The sequence below is a fragment of the Haemorhous mexicanus genome, chromosome 5, assembly GCF_027477595.1.
Source record: "Haemorhous mexicanus isolate bHaeMex1 chromosome 5, bHaeMex1.pri, whole genome shotgun sequence".
Lineage (NCBI taxonomy): Eukaryota > Metazoa > Chordata > Aves > Passeriformes > Fringillidae > Haemorhous > Haemorhous mexicanus.
In genome coordinates, this window is record NC_082345.1 from 14,097,760 (window position 1) to 14,119,124 (window position 21,365).

The following is a 21,365-nucleotide window of genomic DNA, read 5'->3' on the forward strand; positions in this document are numbered from 1 at the left end:
CCCAGGGTTTGTTACTTTCTGATTTGAGAGGCACCTCAAGATTGCCTTAAATTTAATTGTCTGGAATAGTCCGTGAGTGGCACAACTTCACCAGATGAAAGATCCACAAGTATATCCCATCTCTGAGGAAGTCCTGTCTCCCAAGCAGATATCTTACGTATTGGAGTTCCTATAGTGTCTCTCTGGTGGTTGTTTCCATGAAAAAGTTGCATTGCCACCTACCTTCCCAAAAAGCAAAGCTGTGAGAACGTGCTGTAGTCTCTGCTTGTAGTTAATTTTTTCTTTCTTTTGTAGCAGGGATAAGGGAGACATCATGGAGATTTAATTTGGGATGCAACGGTAAAACGAAGCAGGGGGTGGTCTCAGGGAATTTCATCTGGTCTCTCCTCAGCAGGCAACTTTTCATTACTTTCCATGCTGGAATGTTTATTGTCCCATGGCTCGTGTGTGTGTTGCAGTTACAGCTTGCTTGTTTTCCCATTGTCTCGGTGAACTTGTAGAAGCATGGCACTGAGAGATTTGTTTTAGGCACAGGAAGAACCGGCATGAGCCAGCATTTTTCGCTGGCACCTCTTTTCTCATGTTTTCTGTTGTTGGCCTACAGCCCAGCCTGTGTGCTGGAGCTGGGAGTCCCCAGCATTACTCAGCACAGCCCTGGCCTGACCCAGGTGCTGGTCTTGTACAACCGTGGGGATTGCTGCCCACAGCCTCCTCTGAACAAAGGTGGTCAATCACCTCACTGCGCTGGCTTTGCAAAGTGCATAATTGAGTGCTAGGATGAGTGGCTGGACATTATCTGTTACATCATGTCCTACGTGGATCTCAGCTTGGGCTGTAAAAGTTATCCATGAAATCCTTCTGCTGCCAGAGTTCTTCAGGGTCATGGCACAAGATTATGGTACATCTCTGTCAATATTTACAGTGCAGCTTCCAAATGGTTCCCACCCCTTAGGCAGCCGCTGAGAAAGCCGCTGCTGTGAGGTGATTCCAGGTTTATCCCTCAGTCTGTGCAGAGCCAGACCAAGGCAGGCTCTCCGTGTGTTTCTGCAGCTCACAGCCAGCGCCTGGTGCACGTGAAGTCGCGGCTGAAGCAAACGCCGCGCTACCAGACCCTGGAGCGGGACCTGATCGAGTACCAGGAGAGGCAGCTCTTTGAGTACTTCGTCGTGGTGTCACTGCACAAGAAGCAGGCTGGGGCTGCCTACATCCCTGAGGTCACCCAGCAGTTCCCACTGAAGGTCTGTCTCGGATTGTGTGGGGCACTGGGATCGCTGGAGGAGCTGCAGCTTCTCTGCTGAGCACGTGTTGTGTCAGTGACCCTCTGCTGTGTCAGCATTGAGGGAGGGCTTCAGTCACTGCCTGAGAATTGTCATGGCATTGCTCACTCCTGAAAGAGCAGCTGATTTAGATCTTTTGCTGCCCTTGGCTGTGACTTTTATGTAGCTATTCCTTTCTCCCCCTTTGCTCTTTCAAGATAACTGATGGCTGGGAGAAGATACATGCTCTGAAAGGGAAGGAACAGCTTTTGGTGATAACCTAGCTCAAAATGGGGAAGGAGGAATGGAAGAACCACAGAGCCACTGTGACAGAGTGGTAGTAAATGGGATGTGACCAGAGCTCCCCTCAGACTTCAGTTCTCTTTCCCCTTGCTGGAAGGTGTGTCCCAAATTCGAGGCACAATACGGCAGAGGCAGGTGCTGCAGAGACAGGCCTTGGTGGAATTGGGGGCACAGAGTTACCTTGTGATATCTAAAGATTAGGTGAGCCAGAATCACAGAAATTTTAATGTCTTCCAGGCAGAAGCTTAGCCTCTGTCATCACCTCTTCATTTGTCAGAGGAAAAATATTTGAAGTCATTCCATCCCCACATGACTAATTGGAAACATTCCTTCTATCTGTTCTGCTAGCTTGAGCGCTCGTTCAAATTCATGCGTGAGGCAGAAGATCAGTTGAAAGCTATTCCCCAGTTTTGCTTCCCTGATGCAAAGGACTGGGTCCCCATCCATCAATTTGCCAGGTAAGTACTGTACTTTGTATCCTGACTCATGAGAAACAGATTTCTATATCAAGCTAATTAAATGCAAGAGCTGTTAGGGTAGAAGATTGGGCAGAACTCTGAGAGGGGTGTATAGGAAATTCAGAAATACTGGGGGTTTATTGGATTTGTATGTCTGGGACTGGTAATGAGGCTGATGGGTATCTTGTCATTCTGGTTTCTCTTTCTGCAGTGAGACATTCTCCTTTGTCCTGACGGGGGAAGATGGAAGCAGGCGATTTGGGTATTGTAGGAGGCTGCTGGTAATTATCCCTGAGTTTTTTCCTTTTCCTAGTGGTGCAGCCTTCTGTGGGGTTGGTGTTACTGGCACCCATTCTGGAAGTGGAAGATTGCTGCTCTTGTGTGGGGTGAAAAGAGCGGCAACAGAGCAGCTTTGCTCTCTTCTATCAGTGCCAAGGTCCCTCTCCTTGTCCCATCCTCCACTCCAGACATAACTTTCTTGCATTTTCCTTGCACCAGCACTTTACCATGGCCATGGACTGGTGTATCACCCCCAAGCTGAAGACAGGGTTTATCCTCTATAGGTTTGGATACCTATTAAACAGCTGTCTAAACCTTTGCTGGTCCTGTAGGTTCAGAGTTGTCTCTGTAGATCAGTCTGCTCTGCCTTTGTCATTTGATTTAGGTAAGCTGGGACCACACTGTGGATGTGCCCATTTCTCCTCCCTGTTTCTGGTGTACCAGGGTTTGAGTCAGGCTGTCATCATCACCATGCTGTCAAATGCCTGCCAGTTTCTGATCCAGCCAGTGAAATGCACAACTAAGAGACCAGTCACTCTGTCTTTGCCGTAGTTACAACTCTGACATTTCCTTGTTTTTTTTTGTGTGTGTGTTTGTCTTGAAAGCCCAGTGGAAAAGGGAAGCGTCTCCCAGAAGTTTACTGCATTGTGAGTCGCCTTGGATGCTTCAATCTCTTCTCTAAGGTGAGGGGGGAGAAAGAGAAGGAATTTGTGCTGTAGGTGAAGAGGGACCTGAGAGTGAAGCCAGCACCTGAATGAATGGGGATCAGGGAAGCTGATAGCTGAAGAAAGGATCTGAAAGATTTGGTGAGGCAATCACATGCTAATTCCAGAACCTAGCAAAAGCACAGTTAATAGGAAAACTAGATTGCCAGCTCTTGCCTACACCCTTCAGCACAACTTCCAGAATGCAAGAGGGGTTAAAAGATGGAGTCCTGACTCTGAATGTAGTGGGGAGTTTGCAAATTTTCAGCTTTCACTGGAGCTGTGTTTCTTCAGATAAAAGAACTCCAGGGTCTTCAGCTGTACCTTTTGCCTTCTTTCTTTTGACACACAGCTCCATGTCTATACTGGATTAAGGAGAGGACATAGATAGATACTGGTGCACTTCATTCCTGGTGTTATCTCTCTCCTCCTGATTTGCATGGTTTTGTGTCTTCATGTCTTTATTTCAGATCTTGGATGAGGTTGAGAAGAGAAGGGGCATTTCCCCAGCCCTGGTGCAGCCTCTCATGAGGAGTGTCATGGAGGCACCATTCCCAGCTCTGGGCAGGACCATTACAGTCAAGAACTTCTTGCCAGGCTCAGGAACAGAGGTAAAGACACTTCCTAGAGAGAGGGAGACAGGCCAGCAAATGGTGCAGGCCTAGCAACTGAAAGTTGGGACCATGGCATAGCACTGGGGGTCTTCAAGAACAGATGATCTGTCAGCTGTGGAGAGAAACTGGGGTGTAAAACAGGGAACCAGAGGGGTGGTATGGAGACTTCAGTGACTCAGAATCAAAATGGAAATCCTATGGTAAAAATGGATGTAAGCACCCAGCCTAACATAGCAAAAGGAACCAGGGCACTGGCCTTGAGGCCAGAGGCACAGACAGCAGGTCCTGTGCTACCCAGCATATGACCTTGGATCTGCTCAAGGGCACTACACTTAACTTCCCAATGACAGGTTTGAACAATGTGCTCCAGCAGCCTTAATACAGAACCTCTGTTTGTATGGATCAGGTCAAAAAATCCTTGCAACCACACCAGGCTAATGTTGCAGCCTTTGAGAATGGCATCTTCACAGTGTGGAGGCAAGGATCTGTGTTGCATCTCACACAATGTGGTGTGAGGACAGCAGGAGGGTTTTAAGAGTGCAGAGCTTTAGGGCATGGCATTGAAGGACTGTGGGGGGATGGAGGGAGACAAATTGAAGGTAGTTTTGGCCTTACTTGCTGCAGGGCCTGGTATGCCTTGAATGTGAGAGGATGGAGAGCAAGTTGATAAAGTTGTGTCTGCGGGCTTTCAGCAGAGCACTACACGATGATGTTCTCCTCAACCCAACTGGAAACAGTCCCAACTAAATGACATTACTGCAGAGAACATGCAAAGCTGGTTAAAAATGTGTGCTGGAGGAGCAAAGTCCCAGTGGTGTGCTGTGAGAATGTTGTGGCTCGTTTGTGTCTGGGATTCTGTTCATTAATTATCTGATTGATGGCATAAACTCCACATTTACACAGTACAGCACTGGGATGGGGGCAGGCACTTTGGATAGAGTAAAGGATTACAAGTCAAAGTGCCCCAGTCCCCTGAATTCCAGAAACATGTTCAAGTGTTCCAGAAATTACTGGATGTGGCACTGTAGATGTCATGGTAGTGATCAGTTGGACTCAATGATCTTAGAGATCTTTTCCAGTCTAAATGATTCTGTGATTCTGTAAATGGAACATCTGGTGGGAAAATCAATATGGACAAGAGCAAAATGCTGGCAGGAAGAAAGGAGCAGTCTAATGCAACATGAAAGTAACTGAGTGAGCAACAGTACTTCAGAGAAGGATCTGGTGGCACAGTGAGCCATAAAGTGAGCAAAGTAACAGTGTGGTATTATTCAGACAAAATCCTTCATTGTGAAAACAAGTGAAGGGATAAATAATAAAGGAAAGCAAATTTTCTGCTTTCCCGTGTTGATGGAATTTTCTTTGGAGTATCATTTTCCAAAACATGCACCCACTAGGAGAAAGCCCCAGAAGGGTAGTTCTGTTTACTAAGTGGTCTAGAAAATACAGGCAAAGCTTGAGAAAATTGTTTGTTTAATATAGAAAATTGTTTATTTAATATAATTTAATATTTATTTGTTAATACATTTAACAAAAGACAAAGGAAGACACGTGATAACCTTCGATACACAAGAAGTTTCCTACAGAGAGGAATGTGACCAGTTGCTCTCAGTGTATACTGAGAGTAAGACAACAAGTAATTGAAGAAATTTGCCACTGACATGTTTCAGCTGCAGGCTTGGTGTTGGTGAGGGTAGTTCAGAACTAATTTTCTTGTGGGATTTATGAAATGTGTGGTGTTGGAGGCTTTCAAAAACAATTTAGATAAGCATCTGTCTAAGATAAGGAGTATGAAGTGCTAAGGTGCTATGACAGGCATTATTTAAGTAGATATGAACAAAGAAAAATACCCACAGGCTGCTCTTGTCTGTAACTGATATAAAAAATTTATGGTCAGGAGGTTAGGCATCTAGATTCTTGCAGTAAAAAATAAATAAATCCTAACTGTAAAAGTCAGAGTGTAGATTTGAAAGGCTCCGTGACATTCTGCTGCCTGAATACCAGAAAGCCTGAAAACCACTCCTAGCTGGACACAAACTAGTTTTCCCCCTTACGAAGAGCTCGCTGTCCTCAGTCCAGTGGGAAGAACTAGCAGTTGATCTCATGCTGTGCCTGTTGGAGTGGACTCTGGATCATCTTCATCTGGAAGAAGGATTTATGGGAGGCCTTTGGAAGGACTGTGGTTGAGGACTGAGTTGACTTTCACAGCCAGCAGTCAGTGAGGGCTGCTGGCTGTGAAAATTCTTGCTGGGTCCTTGCTTGGCACGCTCTGGGTGGCACCAGGAACTCATCTGTGCTCCTTTTGTCCCCCCCAGGTCATCGAGCTGCGGCGGCCCCTGGACTCCAGGCTGGAGCACGTGGATTTCGAGTCCTTGTTCACCTCCCTGAGCGTGCGGCACCTGAGCAGAGTCTTTGCCTCCTTGCTGCTGGAAAGGAGGGTGATCTTTATTGCAGACAAGCTCAGGTACCCTCTTGCAGTCCCCTTAAGAAAATGCTGGCAAGGAAGGGAGGCTGGGAAGGCTGCGGTGACAAATCTTTCTGCTTTGTTCTTTTTCTTCTCTGCCCTTTTCAACCTTGTAGCGATGTGAATAGGGCTGTTCTTCCCAGGAATTGGGAACTCAGGCCATGAACCATAATTTCATTTTGCAGCTTGCAAAAAGTGCTGCTTCTCGTCCCCAAGGAGAACCAAATTCCACTTCCCCCAGATAATTTCGGATCCCTGGTGCTAAGGAAGCAAAACCCCTCCTTTTTCTCCATCACGCTGCACTGTTCCCTGCTGAGCTGTGCTTGGGTTTGCAGGGATCAAGCCTTGTGCAGAGATCACTGTCCCTTCTGAGTTCCCTGATGTCACAAAATCTTGATTTTTCTGCTTGTATTTTCATATAGGTTTCCAAAGACTTCTTTTTTATTATGGGGATGAAAACAAAGGATGTGGCAAAATTGGGAAATGAGGAGGGGAAATGAGAGAGAGGAGTTCCCCCTTCTATTTTGAATCTGCTCAATTTGCTCTTTTAAAAATGTATTTGTTTGCTCTCCTAAATGATGAAAATGGGTCTGGGTTTCTTTAAGATCTTGTGCAGCTGGTGGCTGGCAACTCTCCAGCCCTTGAAGCACTTGAGGATTCAGGGAGGAAAGTTCGCCAAGGCTGGGGAAAGCAAAGCTGCCTGGATGAGTAATGACACTGAGGAGCACGCTCAGGTTTCAGGAGTGTACAATGCCCCTAAGCTGTCTGTTTTCACAACTTCCAGGCAGCAGCCTGCAGCTCTGGGACTGAGCACTGGGGCAGAGAATGGAGAGGCCCCTTCTAGAGGAAAATGAAGGGGGGAAATTCAGTCTGCATGGATCCGGGGCTCTCTGTGGGCAGAGCTTAGGCAACTTCATCATAGCAATAGAAAGGCTGGGGAGAGGGAAGCTGCAGCACTGGCTGCTTGCAGATGTCTTGGTTCAGAAAGGGGAAAATTTGCCTCTTTATAATTACTGATATGTTATGTGTGTAGAAACTTGGTATTCTGGATACTTTAACCACACATTTCATGCAGAACATTTAGATTTGTATTGAAAGTGAGAGAATTCATCCAAACACTACACCTCTATGTTACATATATGATTTATGACATAATCTATGGTAACAGGCTCTCAAATATTTTTCTCTTCTTCTGTAGGATAAATTTTACATTCTAAGAAAAAATTTTAAGGACACAGATTGACATTGTAATCTCTACATGAGAGCTGGGTGGTATCAGGAAATGGCAGGGAATTTTTTGATGGGGGGGTTGAGACATCACTTTAGAATGAACATTTGTTTAACAAATCTTTTCCTATCACATCTTTACATGGCAGCACAACACTGTATTCTGAGCATGGGATGAGATATCTGTAATTGAAAGCACCTTGATGGGTTTTGGTGTTCATTTCCCACCCCTGTATCTTTTGTCAGGATACCTAGGGTCCTTAGGAATTAATCCAGCTGTACAGGCTGTAAAGAGAGTGGGAGAGAGCTATAGAATCATAGTTTCTAGAATCTCTAAATATCTCATAAACAGCTTTTTTTTTTCCCCTGTGAAAAAGGAATTGTCATGTTTAAAAGATCCAGAGTCTGTTAGACCACAGGGCTCAGATTCAAATATTTACCATAGATTTTCCAGCTCTCTATGAGACTTTTAATATTTGATGTTTCTGAGAAGACCTTGCTCTGAGCAATTTTGGGAGAGTCTTTTTCTTTTCCTCTTACAAAATATGAAGTTTCTCTAGCTTATTTTTGTGGAGCAAAAATTATTATTATTGGAAATTATCCCAAAGGACTGTAAAGATGTGAAATGCTGAAAACAAAGAAAATAGCCCTCAAAATTAAATAACTTGTGTATTTTAATCCAGTTCAGTGACTTGAATGGACTGGCATTGTGAGCCTTTCCTAAGGTGAACAGTCTCTTCAATTCATAGGTGGACCTTCTGTGTTTTGAAATCTGATGCTATTGTAGATACAGGATCTTCTGTCCAAATTATATTTTTCCTGGGACAGGAATACATTGACCTCAATGAGTATTAAGTAGCATTCACTTTAGGAGTGAAAATGCCAATTTGAGAGGAAAGATAAGAAACGCTTTTTGGAAATAGCTGAAGAGAAGGAAAAAAACTATAAAAGCAGCTGTTGGAAACTGCTCAGAGGTTAGGAATGCTAGGAATAATCCAGCTGAGATGGATTAATGGGAAGAGTGCAGGTGACACAGTGAAAGATACACAATAAATTACATTTATCATTAATCTTTGTGGTTCTTCATGTGGGTACTATCAATAACTATCTGTCCTTTTTTGTAAAGGTGTGTCTGGGTGTGAGGGACAGAGAAATGATATGTACAATTTATTTACATCCTTTAATTGCTATAAAAGAAAAAGAAAAGAAATCTGGGAAAAGAAATCTGAAAGGTCTCCTGCCAAATACTGCACAAACTGTGAAATGTTTTCAAGCTGAGCCAAAAAATGCTTCTAACAAGTGTACAGCAAGTGAAAAACTTTGTCTTTTCCATCTTTAGAATGAGCATTGAGTGTTTAAATACCTGTCAATCCACAACTTGGCAGCGGAAAAGGAAAGAATTTGGTTTATTAGTTTTTGGGTGGGTTTTTTTCTCGGTCACCATGGATACTGGAGTATACATTGCCTCACAACCCAGGAAAATGACTTTGTTAAAACTGTGTTGGTCTTCCCCCAGCTTTTGTTCATTCCTGCAATGTTAACTTTAGTCCTGGGGCAGTGGACACGGTGGCATGGGTTAGACACTGCAACATGAGAGCTGCTTTTGTTTCAAAGGGATGTTGCCTGGCATGCAGCTCCAGGCACTGCCAAACAACCTTTTAGAAGGCATCTTTCAGCTAAAATCACCTGATGTCACAAGGTAGCTCAAGCTGGGCAGTTTTTAATGGCCTGAGCAGGAGATCTTGTGATTCAGAAGGCTTTTTAAAAAGAAAAGCTTGCACAGGCTTAAAATCAAAGCCTCCTTTTTCCAGATCTCAAAAGCTTGTTGTGGATCTGACCAACTCAAGCAATTGCCTCTGTCTCTGCCAGAAACCACAGCTGTATCAACAACACAAAGTGGTCATTGTTATCAAAGGCAGATCTGAAAGAATTAGAGTAGACACTTTAAATGTGGTCATCCCCAGCAAAAGGTAATTAATCATCAGGAAGAACCCTTTACCATGTGCTACAAAAACAAATCTGGGGCTGTGAATATCAGCCTCACAGGTTTTTCCCTTTTTGCCCAGTGATTAGGGAGAAGAAACCCAAGGATGAATTTTGATAATAGTGTTGTCTCCTCAGATCATCTTAATACTCATTTCTTCACCTGCACAAACCTGCCACGTTGTGGAGTTAGAGAGGGTCCCCAGAGAGCTGGTGGAACTTGGCATCCTCCAGGTGGGATTTGCAGCAGTTCTGTGTGAAGTCATGGGACAATGCTTGGAAGCTCCTGTGCCTGCTAAATGTTGTAAACCAGAACTGTAATCCATCATAAGTAACTCCAGATGTGACACAGTGTCAGAAATCTGAAGGTGTTTGTAAAACAAATCCTACTGTGGCAGATCTTATTAAAAAAATTAAAAGATATTCAAATAGTCTTAAATTGCCAAATGCCAGCATATTATGAGCAATTTGGTTAGTGCAGGGACCACAGGACTTCCTGGCATTAAACTACAGCAGGATGTTTGATTCAATGGTGTTTTTCAGAAATCATGCAGATCCTAAACCCAAAGAGGGAGTCAGCTTTGGAGGCTTTTTATCACATATGCTTGCCTTTGGAGTGGAAAGCAACCAGGCTGAACAGCCAGTATCCCTCCATAGAAGCTGTTGCAATTTGTCAAGGTGTCTTTTAGAGCACGTCAAGCTAGTCTTGGAGCAAGTTTTCCCAGGAGAGGAAGAAGGGTTTCTATGTAGTTTCAGCTGTCTGTATTGGCCACCTGTGTTCAAGGTGGCTCCCAAGAAGCAGCAGCTTCCCAGGGTGCTGTGTGCTGGGCTTGTGCTGTGTGCTGGGAAGGCCTGTTAAGCAAACAAGTGTCACAAGTTGCTGCAGTATCATTGCTCTGACCAAGGGAATGCTTACCCAGAGAGATCTGTGTGCCAGTCCCTACCCAAATCAGCCCTTTTGGGAGGGCTCTGAGGCTCTTGTGTACTCAGTACTTTTTAGCCTCAGTACTAGCCTTGGCATCTCAGTCTCAACTGTGAGCAACATGCAGCTCTACTGTGTTCCCTGCAGAAGGCTGAATGAACCCCTGAAAATGTGCTCAGTGTCTTGAAAGCGTTCTTCAAAGACCTGCAGCATTTTAAAGGCTACTCAAGAAACCAAAAGCCTTAGAAAGTGGTGCCTGTGTTCAGTTTGAACAGCTGGACTGAACCTGTGTGGCCTGAGGGTGGCTCCTGACACACAGCACACTGCAGTCACCTGGCTGCTGGCTGAAGAGATACACAGGTGGCATAAAAGGGATTTATCAAGCTGGATTCTTTTGCAAGGCTCATCAGCCTGGTGTGAGTCAGCAGTCCTTTAGTGCTTGTTGCAGTGCCAAATGCAAGAGAAAGAGAGATCTTAGGCTTGAGTCACTCTAGATGGCCACAGTTCTCCTGGGCTCCTGGCAACCTGCAGCTCCCTGAGACTACCTGCAGAGCAAGTCTGACATGTGAAAATGGTACGTCAGTGATACCTCCTCTGTGTCCATCCCTGAACTGCTCTGCTTGCAAGAGAGGCACACAGACCTCAACCCTACCAGTATTGTTCCCTGGAAAGGTCTTCCAGTGAGAAATGTTTGGGAGCAGAGATCAGTGGGTTTCACCCTGGAGGCATTGAGTCATGCACAGATGGAAGGGTGGAAGGGGAAGTTATCTTTACTTCCCACTGCCTGGTGTGTACAATTTCAGACTTAGCTCTGCCTTTGACTTGCACTCACTGGAGCTCGGCCATCTCTCCTCCCACTCAATCTCTCACTTACCATGTGTACTCACTGGGCTGAGGCAAGAACAAGGCACCATAAATATAGCAGGAGACAGCTTGCCATAATATCTCACCATGCCATAAATAACCATGTACTTCAGCTGCTCACTGTTCCTCTGTGGAGCTACCTGGGCTCGGAGATGTTTTCCATGGGTTTTCACATGCTGTCTGTAAATTCAGGTCCCATGTTTAGGCAGAAAATTTGGAAACACCCTCAAAATAGAGGATTGGTGACAAATGTAAAACTTCTAACACTTCCACATTCACCTTCTGCTCAAAGAAGAGGAACGGTGGGTGGTGATAATGCCCCACTGCTCTGCACAAGTGATGAGAGGTGCAGTTCTTTCAGCTTTCACTATGCTGCTGCTGCTATTACCAGCTCTATTATCAGTCAGAAATCGAGGAGTGGAAAATATGCTCTGCAGTAATGGAGAGGAAGAGAAGGCCCTGCTTTTGTATCTGCTAACATGACCTGAAATGTATGAATAGCACAGCTTTGAAGGAGATGGTTTTTAAAGGATTTCATTAGCTTGGAGTGCACTTCTGAGATGACACATTCCCTTTTGTTGCAGTTCCTTTCAAGATTAAGTTGTATGAAGGATACAACAAAAATCATCTACTTTGATATTATTCCCAGATTTTTTTCTGGGTGCGTTTTGGTTTTTTTGGGGTTTTTTTGGTTTTTTTTGGTTTTTTTTTCTTTGTTTTTTTTTTTTTTTTAATGTTTCTGTTTCTTGCTAACTCCGTGTTTTCTCATTGTTTTAATTTTGCTTTTCTCAGATTCATTATCTACTTTGCATTTGTGATAGACATGGCAAGGTGTGGGCTAGCTGATGATGGCAGGCACAGCTGGAGAGCAGCAACAGAGGGGCAGCCTGGAGGAGTCAATGCTGGGAGGGGGATACACTCACACCTTCCCAAAAACCAATGTGGAACTGAAGGTTTTCTCCCATTTAAAGCTACCACCCTGTAACAGAGCCTTTGGAAGGTCTTCCTCTGTTTTTACAGAGTATCCCCTTAGAAAAGACAGTCCTCTGGGAGTGAAGAGAGAGGAAACTGTCCCCATTTTGTGAAGAGACTTTCTCAGAACACACATCTTTCCCAAGTGCTAGTTCCCTCCCTGTCACAGTCCCAGATAAAATTTTCAGGTTAAGCAGATTCCAGCCTCTCCCCTGGGATCTCCTCATCTCCAAAAAGTGTCATGAGTTTAACAATGTTTGTTGCCTGATTGCTTCATGCTGTCACACTGATGTCCCAGCAACCACAATTTTGTTCTGCTAACCTGAGCTCACATGATGGAAACCAGCCAGCTGTCCCCCAGCCATGTCACTCTGCTCAGTGTGCCCTAGTGACACAGCACAGGGATGCACATCCACCAAACTTAACTGGAGTGGGAAGGGAAAGAAGGCTGCACTTTTCAGAGCAAGCTCAAGTCCACACCCATCAAACCTCTTCCCTCTCAAGTCAGCAATAAACCCAGCTTGCTGAATGTAAATTCTCCCATGGAGTCTTATGGGAGCCAGCTGGGCATCCTTCTCAATCCACATGGCTCCTGCATGCTGCACCAGGCTCCGTCCTCTCCTTTCCTGGACGCTGGTAAAACCAAATAATGTTATATATACAAGATTTATAGCACCATATACATATATACATACGATATACATATGTACATAAGATACTTATGTACATAAGATATACAAGATATACATATATATACGGGATTTATAGCAGCTAGCCTTCCCCCTCTCTTGACACATAAAAATCCTTCCAGACTCAGAAGAGATGAATAACTGGTGCCCTGTGGCAAGCTCTGCCATGGCTAACTGGATATCCTGCCTGACTCCTGCCAGAGAGCTGTCGCAGAATGAACTCATTTCTTTAAGGAGAGGTAGTAACATAGAAGATGCAGTGTTTGTCTGATATTTTCCATCAGGACACTGGAGCAGCAGATCCCTGATTCAGTGGATTCCATCTCTTGTCATAAGAATGTGGGCTGGGGTCATATTTCAGAAGTCATTGCTTCTGAAGCTGAAAAATGGGGTCAGAAATGTGGGAAAGCCCCTAGTAATTAGAGAGATCAATCAGGGAGCAGTTGATTTCTAGGAAGCACCCCTCATTTCCTGACTGATCAGCTGTTGCCCTGGGTTGTATTTTGTCTTCCAGCACTCTCTCCAAGTGTTGCCACGCCACGGTGGCCCTACTGTACCCCTTCACCTGGCAGCACACCTACATCCCTGTGCTGCCGCCGTCCATGATCGACATCGTGTGTTCGCCCACCCCCTTCCTCATCGGCCTGCTCTCCAGCTCCCTGCCCCGCCTGAAGGAGCTGCCCGTGGAGGAGGTGAGTCCTGCATCCCCTCTGTGAGTGAGTCCTGCATCCCCCCTGTGAGTGAGTCCTGCATCCCCACCATGAGTCCTGCATCCCACTGTGAGTCCTGCATCCCCCCTGTGAGTGAGTCTTGCATCCCCACCATGAGTCCTGCATCCCACTGTGAGTGAGTCCTGCATCCCCCCTGTGAGTGAGTCCTGCATCCCCACCATGAGTCCTGCATCCCCCCTGTGAGTGAGTCCTGCATCCCCACTGTGAGTCCTGCATCCCCACTGTGAGTGAGTCCTGCATCCCCCCTGTGAGTGAGTCCTGCATCCCCCCTGTGAGTGAGTCCTGCATCCCCCCTGTGAGTGAGTCCTGCATCCCCACCATGAGTCCTACATCCCACTGTGAGTGAGTCCTGCATCCCCTCTCTGAGTCCTGCATCCCCACTGTGAGTCCTGCATCCACACCATGCTGTACTCGAGGTTGTTCCCTTTGGACTGAGCTGTTTTCTGTCAGCTGGCAGTGCCAGGGAGCAGAGCTCTCATCCTCTGGCTGCTGTGAGCGTGGGGTAAGGGCAGAGGTGGGTGTTCCCCCAGGCAGACAAAGGTCTGTGCTCTGCTTTGGCCACAGCTTGGGAAGGCAGGGGGCTGGAATCTTCCACTGTGGGGCTGCTGTGGCTAGGAGATGGTTTTATTACAGTTCATGCTGGTTTCTGCACAGTGCTGTCCAGGGGCTGCATGCAAATCCTGTCAGTCTTAAGTGTGATTGCTACAGCCTGGCCCCTTGGGTTAACACAGGAGCCTCATGATAGCAATAAATAATTAAGAATTGGATTCCTGAGGCACAAGGGTGAGCACAGCAAGACTGAATGTGCTGAGGGAGGGACTTCCCTCCCTCCCTGCCTGCCTCCCAGGAGACAGCGGTGCAGCACACGGGGAGAAAGGATGAAGCTCTGACCCTGCTGGGTGGTAAAAGAGCAGAGGGCCAGGCCTGGAGCACAGTTCCTGCTGTCCAAGCTAAGCTGTGGTTTGCAGTGGCATCCCTAGAAAGCCACAACATGGGCTGTGCTCCTGGGTCATGCTGGGTGCCTCCTCAGGCTGCAGTGGAGGGTAGGAGGAGCAGGGAAGTGTTTCCTCCAGAGCAGTTACAGATTAAGATAAACTCTGATGGTGGAAATAATTGCTTCCCCTTTTGATTCTTGCTCTTTCATTCTTAGGTCCTTGTCGTTGACCTTGTAAATAATCGGTTTCTGAGACAGGTGAGCAGAGCTAATTCACATCCTTTTCTCCCCTTTTTCCTCCATAACTTACCTCCATCTATGTTTGCTGACCTGCCTGGCTGGATGGATCACATTCTCCCCACTCAAAAACCAAGGCAGGGCTTGCGGTGGGCAGCGTTTTAGGGGTTGCTGTGTATATGTAACATCAGCATCCCAAACCACAGCTACTGAGGACTAAATCATTGGGAATTACCTCTTTCTCTTTTTTTTTTTTTTTTTTTGAGGGGAAAATGGTGGCACTTGGGCACTATAGGTCCTCAAGTGTCATCCTGTAAGGCAGTGGACAAAGCCAGAAAGCTTTGGCTCAGCACTGTCTGCTGGAAAGCAGTGTGGGTTCTTGCAGCCTGTGTCTGTCAGTTCATCTCCCATCACACACTCTGCCCTGAGTGGGAGGGGAGCCTTGATGGTTTTTTGAGGTCCTTACTGCCTCAGGAGCTTGTGGTTCCTCAATCCAGTCCTTGCACTGGGTGGGTCAGAGGCCAGAGGGTGGTACATGGGAGCCTGTGTGTTGCTCTGCAGGCAATATTGCCTGCTGATTTTCACTTCCCTTTGTTGTGGAGAGCAGTGGGAAAGGAAGGAGGAAGGGAAGAGGATAAATGAGCAAACATACTCCTGGCCCAGGAGGCTCTTTTTTCCCAGAGCTCTTTGGCAGATCGCTGAGTAGCGCTGGCAGCGTCAGCGCTGTGCTGGGGCTCAGCCCCCTGACTCAGATGGGCTGAGTGCTCCTCCTGCTGCTCCCCCTGACTCAGATGGGCTGAGTGCTCCTCCTGCTGCTCCCCCTGACTCAGATGGGCTGAGTGCTCCTCCTGCTGCTCCCCCTGACTCAGATAGGCTGAGTGCTCCTCCTGCTGCTCCCCCTGACTCAGATGGGCTGAGTGCTCCTCCTGCTGCTCCCCCTGACTCAGATAGGCTGAGTGCTCCTTCTGCTGTTCCCCCTGACTCAGATGGGATGAGTGCTCCTCCTGCTGCACAGAGCAGCATGTGGGAGAAGGCCAAGCCCTCCTACAGTCCTCACTTGCCAGCTGCCTTAGCTCTGGGATAATGCTTTGCACCTTTCTTCTGAAGGCTTCAGATGAATCAGCGGACTCAGCCAGGGCTGGTAGGAGCTCTGCACAGTCACTGGCAGTTCCTTGGCTCCCATGCTCCCTGGGAATTCCTTATGCCTGTTTAAGAGGTTTGGTGCCTGAGCAGAGGCTCTGCTCGCCTGGCCATGTGCCAGCATTGTTCACACACCTCCTCTTTGTGGTGGGGCCAGTGCTTGTGGGCAGATGGTGAGACTAGGGGTGAGCCCTGCCCAATAACCTCCATGGTCAGACATGTAAAATTCCTCCAGAATAGGGGAATATTTAGGAAAAGACGCCCCCTTTCTCCTTCCTCTTGTGCTTCTCGATAGTACTGCGCTGGGTGGTGCTGGGAATGTGCCAAATTCGTTACAGTTATGCCTTCTCCCTCTCCTCACAGTTCATTTCTAGTGCTCCCCCTGCTGTGCTGGGGACAGGGTAGGAGATGTTTTTGTCCCAGCCCCAGTCCCTGAGGAGGTGGCTCTGTCTTACAGATGGAAGATGAGGACTCCATCCTGCCCCGCAAGCTGCAGGCTGCCCTAGAGCACATTTTGGAGCAGAGGAATGAGCTGGCAAGCGACAAGGAGGAGGGCCCTGTCAATGGCAAGCAGGGTAAAGCACAGTGCCTTTCAGCTGAAAACCGTGTCTTTTCCTGCCCCTTTCTTGTCTGTCACTTCTTAGAGGAGAACTAGGCTTGTACTGAATTTAACACCACAGGTATTGGAGGTAGATCAGGATTTTGGTTAAGCTATATGAAGTATTCCAGAGCACAGGGGCAGTTCTCTGTGTGAAGAGAAACAGTACTTATCTCTTCCCAGCTCTGGCCATGCTTCCCTTGCAATTTCAGTGAGCACCTGTACTCCTTTTCAGAGGGATTTCATAGGCTTTCATTCTACTCTGCTGCTGGCCATGAGTGATGCAGACTCCTCCAGGGGACAGTCACCTGCAGAGCTGCAGACTCAACAATGACCTTAGCCACCATGTGGCTTATGGTGACTGGGCTGGGACAGCTCTCTTGGGGGACAGCATGGGCATCTCCTTGGTGCAGAGGAGCCTGGAAAATGTGCTGGTTTTGGCTAGGACAGAGTTAATTTTCTCCATAGCTGGTATGGGGCTGTGCTTTGGATTTGTGCTAGAAATGGTGTTGATAATGCAGGGATGTTTTAGCCATTGCTGAGCAGAGCTCATACTGAGCCAAAGCCTTTCTGCCTCTCATCCCACCCCAACAGTGAGTGGGCTAAGGGTGCACGAGGAGTGGGGAGGGGACAGAGCCAGCTGACACCAAAAAACCAATGGGTTCCACATGGAGTCATGCTCATGCCCAATAGGTTCCACATGGAGTCATGCTCAGCATATAAAGCTGCAGGAAGAAGGAGGAAGTGGGGAGACGTTTGGAAATAGGGTATTTTGTCTTCCCACTGTGTGTGCTGGAGCCCTGTTTTCCTGGGCAGGGCTGAACACCTGTCTACCCATGGGAGCTGCTGAATAAAACAATTATTTTGCTTTGCTTCCACGCAGTTTTATATTCATCCATTAAACTCTCTTAGCTCATAAGTTTTCTCACTTTTACTTTTCTGATTCTCTCCCCCATCCCACCAGAGGAAAGTGAGCACCAAAATAAAGCTTGGTGTCTTTCAAAGTAGTAACAATTTGGTCTACTTCCATGACAAGCACTTCCCAGGATATTCTCTCCCTTGAGCAACTTTTTCTTCTCAGGCCTGATCTGTAAAAAAACAGGGAATTTTTACCCAGAGATTTTCCTAGCACATTCTTACAGCACTGTCCTGAGCACTGCCTCTTTATGTTTTCCTTAGAAACCAGCCCTTTGAACGAGGTGGTGTCCGAGGCCTTTGTCCGTTTCTTTGTGGAGATTGTGGGCCACTACTCCCTGTTCCTGACACCCACGGAGCGCGAGGAGCGGGCCCTGCAGCGCGAGGCTTTCCGCAAATCCGTCTCCTCCAAGAGCCTCCGGCGCTTCCTGGAGGTCTTCATGGAGACGCAGATGTTCGGGGGCTTCATTCAGGAGCGGGAGCTGCGGAAGCAGGGGGTCAGAGGTGAGGGGCTCCAGCTGGGCTCTGGAAGCTGCTGCTGCTCCTACGAGAGCAGGGAGATGCTCCCCAGCCACCACCTGCATCCCCAGTTCCGTGGCTGGAGGCTGCAGTGTCTGTACAGGAGCACCAGAAGGCAAGCTGCTGGATTCTGGATGGGGTTGGGATTGCAGGCGTCTTTCACCCTTGCAGTATCCTCCACATGGGCCTCTTCCATTCCACGTTGAATTCCACTTCTGGAATGACATTTATTCTTGCAGTCCCTCATGCCTTCTTCCTGTGTCTAGAGGAAAAATGAGCTGGCTTGGTCATGGTTCTTTTGTCTAGTAGAAAGCTTGGATGCTCATCTCCTTCCCAGAGCTGCTACTGCAGCTTCACTCCTGTTATCCCACAGTCCCAAGGGCTCTACTGGCAGCTGAAATTTCTTATCCCTGCTGCTACTGGTGCTGGCTTAGCAGCTTCCTGACGAGTGTTAATAAGCAGGGGATGCTTGAATAGGTGGCTGAGTAAAAGAGGTAAATTCTGCATGATGATTCCCCAGATGATGTCACTCCCTGGGCTTAGCTGTGTTCGTAGCAGAATGAAGGGAGGTACATTCTGTACCCTGAGTGAGGTACAGCAGCTCAGTCAGCCTTGCAGTGGGGAGGGAGGGGGCAGACCAAAGCTTCTGTGCCAAATCTGGCCTCAGCTGGTGGAGGAGGTGGGGTGAGTGGTTCTCTCTCCTGTGCAATAATGTGTGGGTAAGCTGAGACAGTACATTTTCAGGTGGGCATTCTTACTTGGATTTATAGAGACAGAATAAAAGCTGTTGATTTCTGTATTTCTGCAGGTCTGTTTGAGGTACGGGCTCAGGAGTACCTGGAAACACTTCCCAGTGGGGAGCAGAGTGGAGTCAATAGGTTCCTGAAAGGCCTAGGTAAGGAACCAGCAAAACCCTTGGCTTCCCAAGGGCTGGGTTTCTTGTCGCCTTCAGGTTGGGCAGCACAGAAGCTGCCCAAGGGTGACAGGGCTAGTGACTATGTGTGGCATCCAGTGCCTGCCATGTATCCCTGTGCAGGCACGCTTCTGGCTCTGGCCCTGGTCAGTCACTGTCTGGAGGCTGGCGGAGAACCAAAGGTTGGGCCATGAGCTGTATCCAGGTCTTCTAAAGGAGACAGGGGGGTCTGAGGAGGCAATGGAGCAGCCAGTGACGTGGGGATGGTGGATGCAGGTCCTCATGGGGGGATTGACAGAATTTTCATTGCCTTCAGGTTTGCCCTTAGGAATCAGCAGTGGGAACTGCCCGGGGGTATTCTAAGATTCAATCTATTTTTCACTATAAGGGGAACTAGCCAAGAACTCCAGACTGAGGTTAGAAGTCTTTGATAAGTCATGGACACTGTGGCTGAGTCTGATCAGGTGTTAAGATCACATCCCTGGTCCTCTTGTCTGTTCTTGGCCATTTAAGAGCAGCAGTGCTGGAGGGGCTGGTATGCCCTGGACAAATGGGCTCTGGAGGGTGGGCCTGGGAGCTTGCAAGGTGTCAGCCTGCAGTACTGCTCCCAGGAATGGGCAGAGCTCTGCAGGCCCCTGCTTCCAGCTTTGCAGAGCAGCTGGCTGTGGACAAGGAGCCAGGGACAGCAGCAGGGTCAGTGCGCTGCACAGGACAGAGGCGGTGGGAAATGACACTTGTTTTGCCTGTTGCTGTGGAAAGTCCATTTTCTTTTCTCTGTCTCTTCAGGCAGCAAAATGAAATTCCTCCACAAAAAGTAAGAGCGAAGCACATCCTCATTCCACAGAAGAGAATGGCTTTACCACTTTAGTAGCAATAAATCAGACTCATCAACCATTCCCATTGAGCCTGCTTCCAGGAGCCAGCAGCCTTGGGCACGCTGGCCACAGCTGCACAGAGCCATGGTGCTGCAGGAAGGTGGGGTGGCTGCAGCTGCCAGGACAGGCTTCTGGATGTCTACAGTAGCAAGCACTGGACCAAGCACTCTCTCTGAACTCTGCACTAGCACGTTGCAGGCATCCCCGTGGATTGGATCTCTTAGCTAGTCAATTCTTTATTTGGTTGTACTTTTCTATTTATATTGAGGTTAGAACAGTTATTAACCGATGACTCTTGCCCTGCCTCCTCTCTGCCTGGTGCTGCAGGAGCGAAGGGGGATTCCCATGGGACTGAGCAGGCAAAGAGGGCGTGGAGGGGAAGAACAGAGATGTCTGAAAGTAGGTCTCTGCAAAGCAAGGACACTGAGGGCTGCAGGGATGATGTGGACTGACCAGGAGGAGCTTCCAAGCAAGGAAAAAGGGTGAGGGGGAACCACTAAACCTACTGAGGACTTGATGGACCAGCCAGCTCCCTGGGTGGCTGTACCAGGGAGTCTTGGCACAAGGAGAGGCCTTTCCTCATGCAGTGTAATTAAAAGTGAGTTGTGTAAAGGCACGTGGATCCATGGTGTTTTCATGGAAAGGGATGAGCTGTGTGCTCCCACTGTCCCACCTAGCACCAAGCATGAGCCAGAGGGTACATCAAGCAGCTGGACCCTTGCCTTGGCCAGGCCCTCAGCTCCCGTGTGAGTCTCAGAGGCCAGGTGGCCTCGATCCCTCACCTGGCAGCTTGCCAGGAGAGCCCAAGGTGGAGCTCACCTGCAGGATCTTGTCTGGAAGAGCTTCCCAAAGGTCAGATGGGCTCTCCTCTGCTCTCGTGGGTGTTGCTGCTGGAAGCACAGCTGGGAACAGGCAAGGGCAGTGTATCTGCTGCTGCCTTCTGTGCTCCTGCCCGGGCAGGAGGTGGGGCCTCCTGCTCCCCCCTCCTCTGCCTGTGGGGACCTCCTTCGGTGAGGAGGTGTCAGGGGAGTTGAGTGGAGGTTGAGGCAGGGTGAGGGCTTTCTTCCAGCTGGTGTGGAGGCTGTTCCACTTGCACTGCTTGTGAGGGCAAGAGCACCTGGAGCATCCTTGAGGCTGCTCTTTGGAGGAGAGTCTCTTTCCCTCTTTCTGCTGTGGGGTTGCAGGGTGAAAGCTGCATAGGTGTACCTTAGCTGCAGCTGTGCTATGCTGGGCTGCACAGGACCCCCAGGGGCTTTGAAAATGATCCCTGTGGTCCATGGGCCTTGCCAGGTGAGATGACCTTTCTGACCAGCAGTGGGGTTCAGCGGACTTCACCTGCATTCCACACCAGAGCAGATTGGTGGGTCCAGTGCAGCTCTGTGAAGCTTTTGAAGCCATGCAACCAGGTAGGTTGGGCAAATGGCTCTGGGTGGCCCTGCTTGAGCAGGGGCATGGCCCAGGTGACCCCCATAGGTCCCTTCCCACCTCATCCTCTCTGTGGTTCTGTGGGAGCACAGTAAATGCTGGACAGCCGTGGTGTCACACCAGGCAGGCGGCAGCAGGCAGCACCTGCAGCTTGTGCCCCCCAAACCTCTGTGCAGGGACAGAGGAAGCAACAATAGAGGGGCTCAGAGAAGCCAGCAGCATTTACTCCCCATCCCCACCCAGGGTCAGGCTCTCTCAGAGGTGACCAGGGGTGGGGGCTGGCCCTTGGGTGTGCTGAACAAAACTGGTGCCACTTCACAGTCACAGGAGCTGGTGGTGGCTC

The 21,365-nt window shown here is 48.3% G+C and overlaps 1 protein-coding gene across 2 annotated transcripts in view; it reads left to right on the top strand.

The window, feature by feature from the left end:
* DENND2A (DENN domain containing 2A) overlaps positions 1-20,213 on the top strand; it is a 58,401-nt gene extending 38,188 nt beyond the window's left edge. Inside the window, exons 9-20 of one of the 2 annotated variants that reach the window (XM_059845955.1) lie at positions 1,051-1,238; positions 1,908-2,017; positions 2,229-2,298; positions 2,902-2,979; positions 3,471-3,611; positions 5,930-6,078; positions 13,250-13,427; positions 14,617-14,658; positions 16,235-16,352; positions 17,555-17,794; positions 18,618-18,704; positions 19,509-20,213. In XM_059845955.1, coding sequence (XP_059701938.1) covers positions 1,051-1,238; positions 1,908-2,017; positions 2,229-2,298; positions 2,902-2,979; positions 3,471-3,611; positions 5,930-6,078; positions 13,250-13,427; positions 14,617-14,658; positions 16,235-16,352; positions 17,555-17,794; positions 18,618-18,704; positions 19,509-19,540 — 1,433 coding nt within the window. In that variant the 3' untranslated portion in view covers positions 19,541-20,213. The remainder of the gene's footprint in view (positions 1-1,050; positions 1,239-1,907; positions 2,018-2,228; positions 2,299-2,901; positions 2,980-3,470; positions 3,612-5,929; positions 6,079-13,249; positions 13,428-14,616; positions 14,659-16,234; positions 16,353-17,554; positions 17,795-18,617; positions 18,705-19,508) is intronic. The other variant, XM_059845956.1, reaches the window with a different exon arrangement.
* The last annotated feature ends 1,152 nt before the right edge of the window (positions 20,214-21,365 follow it).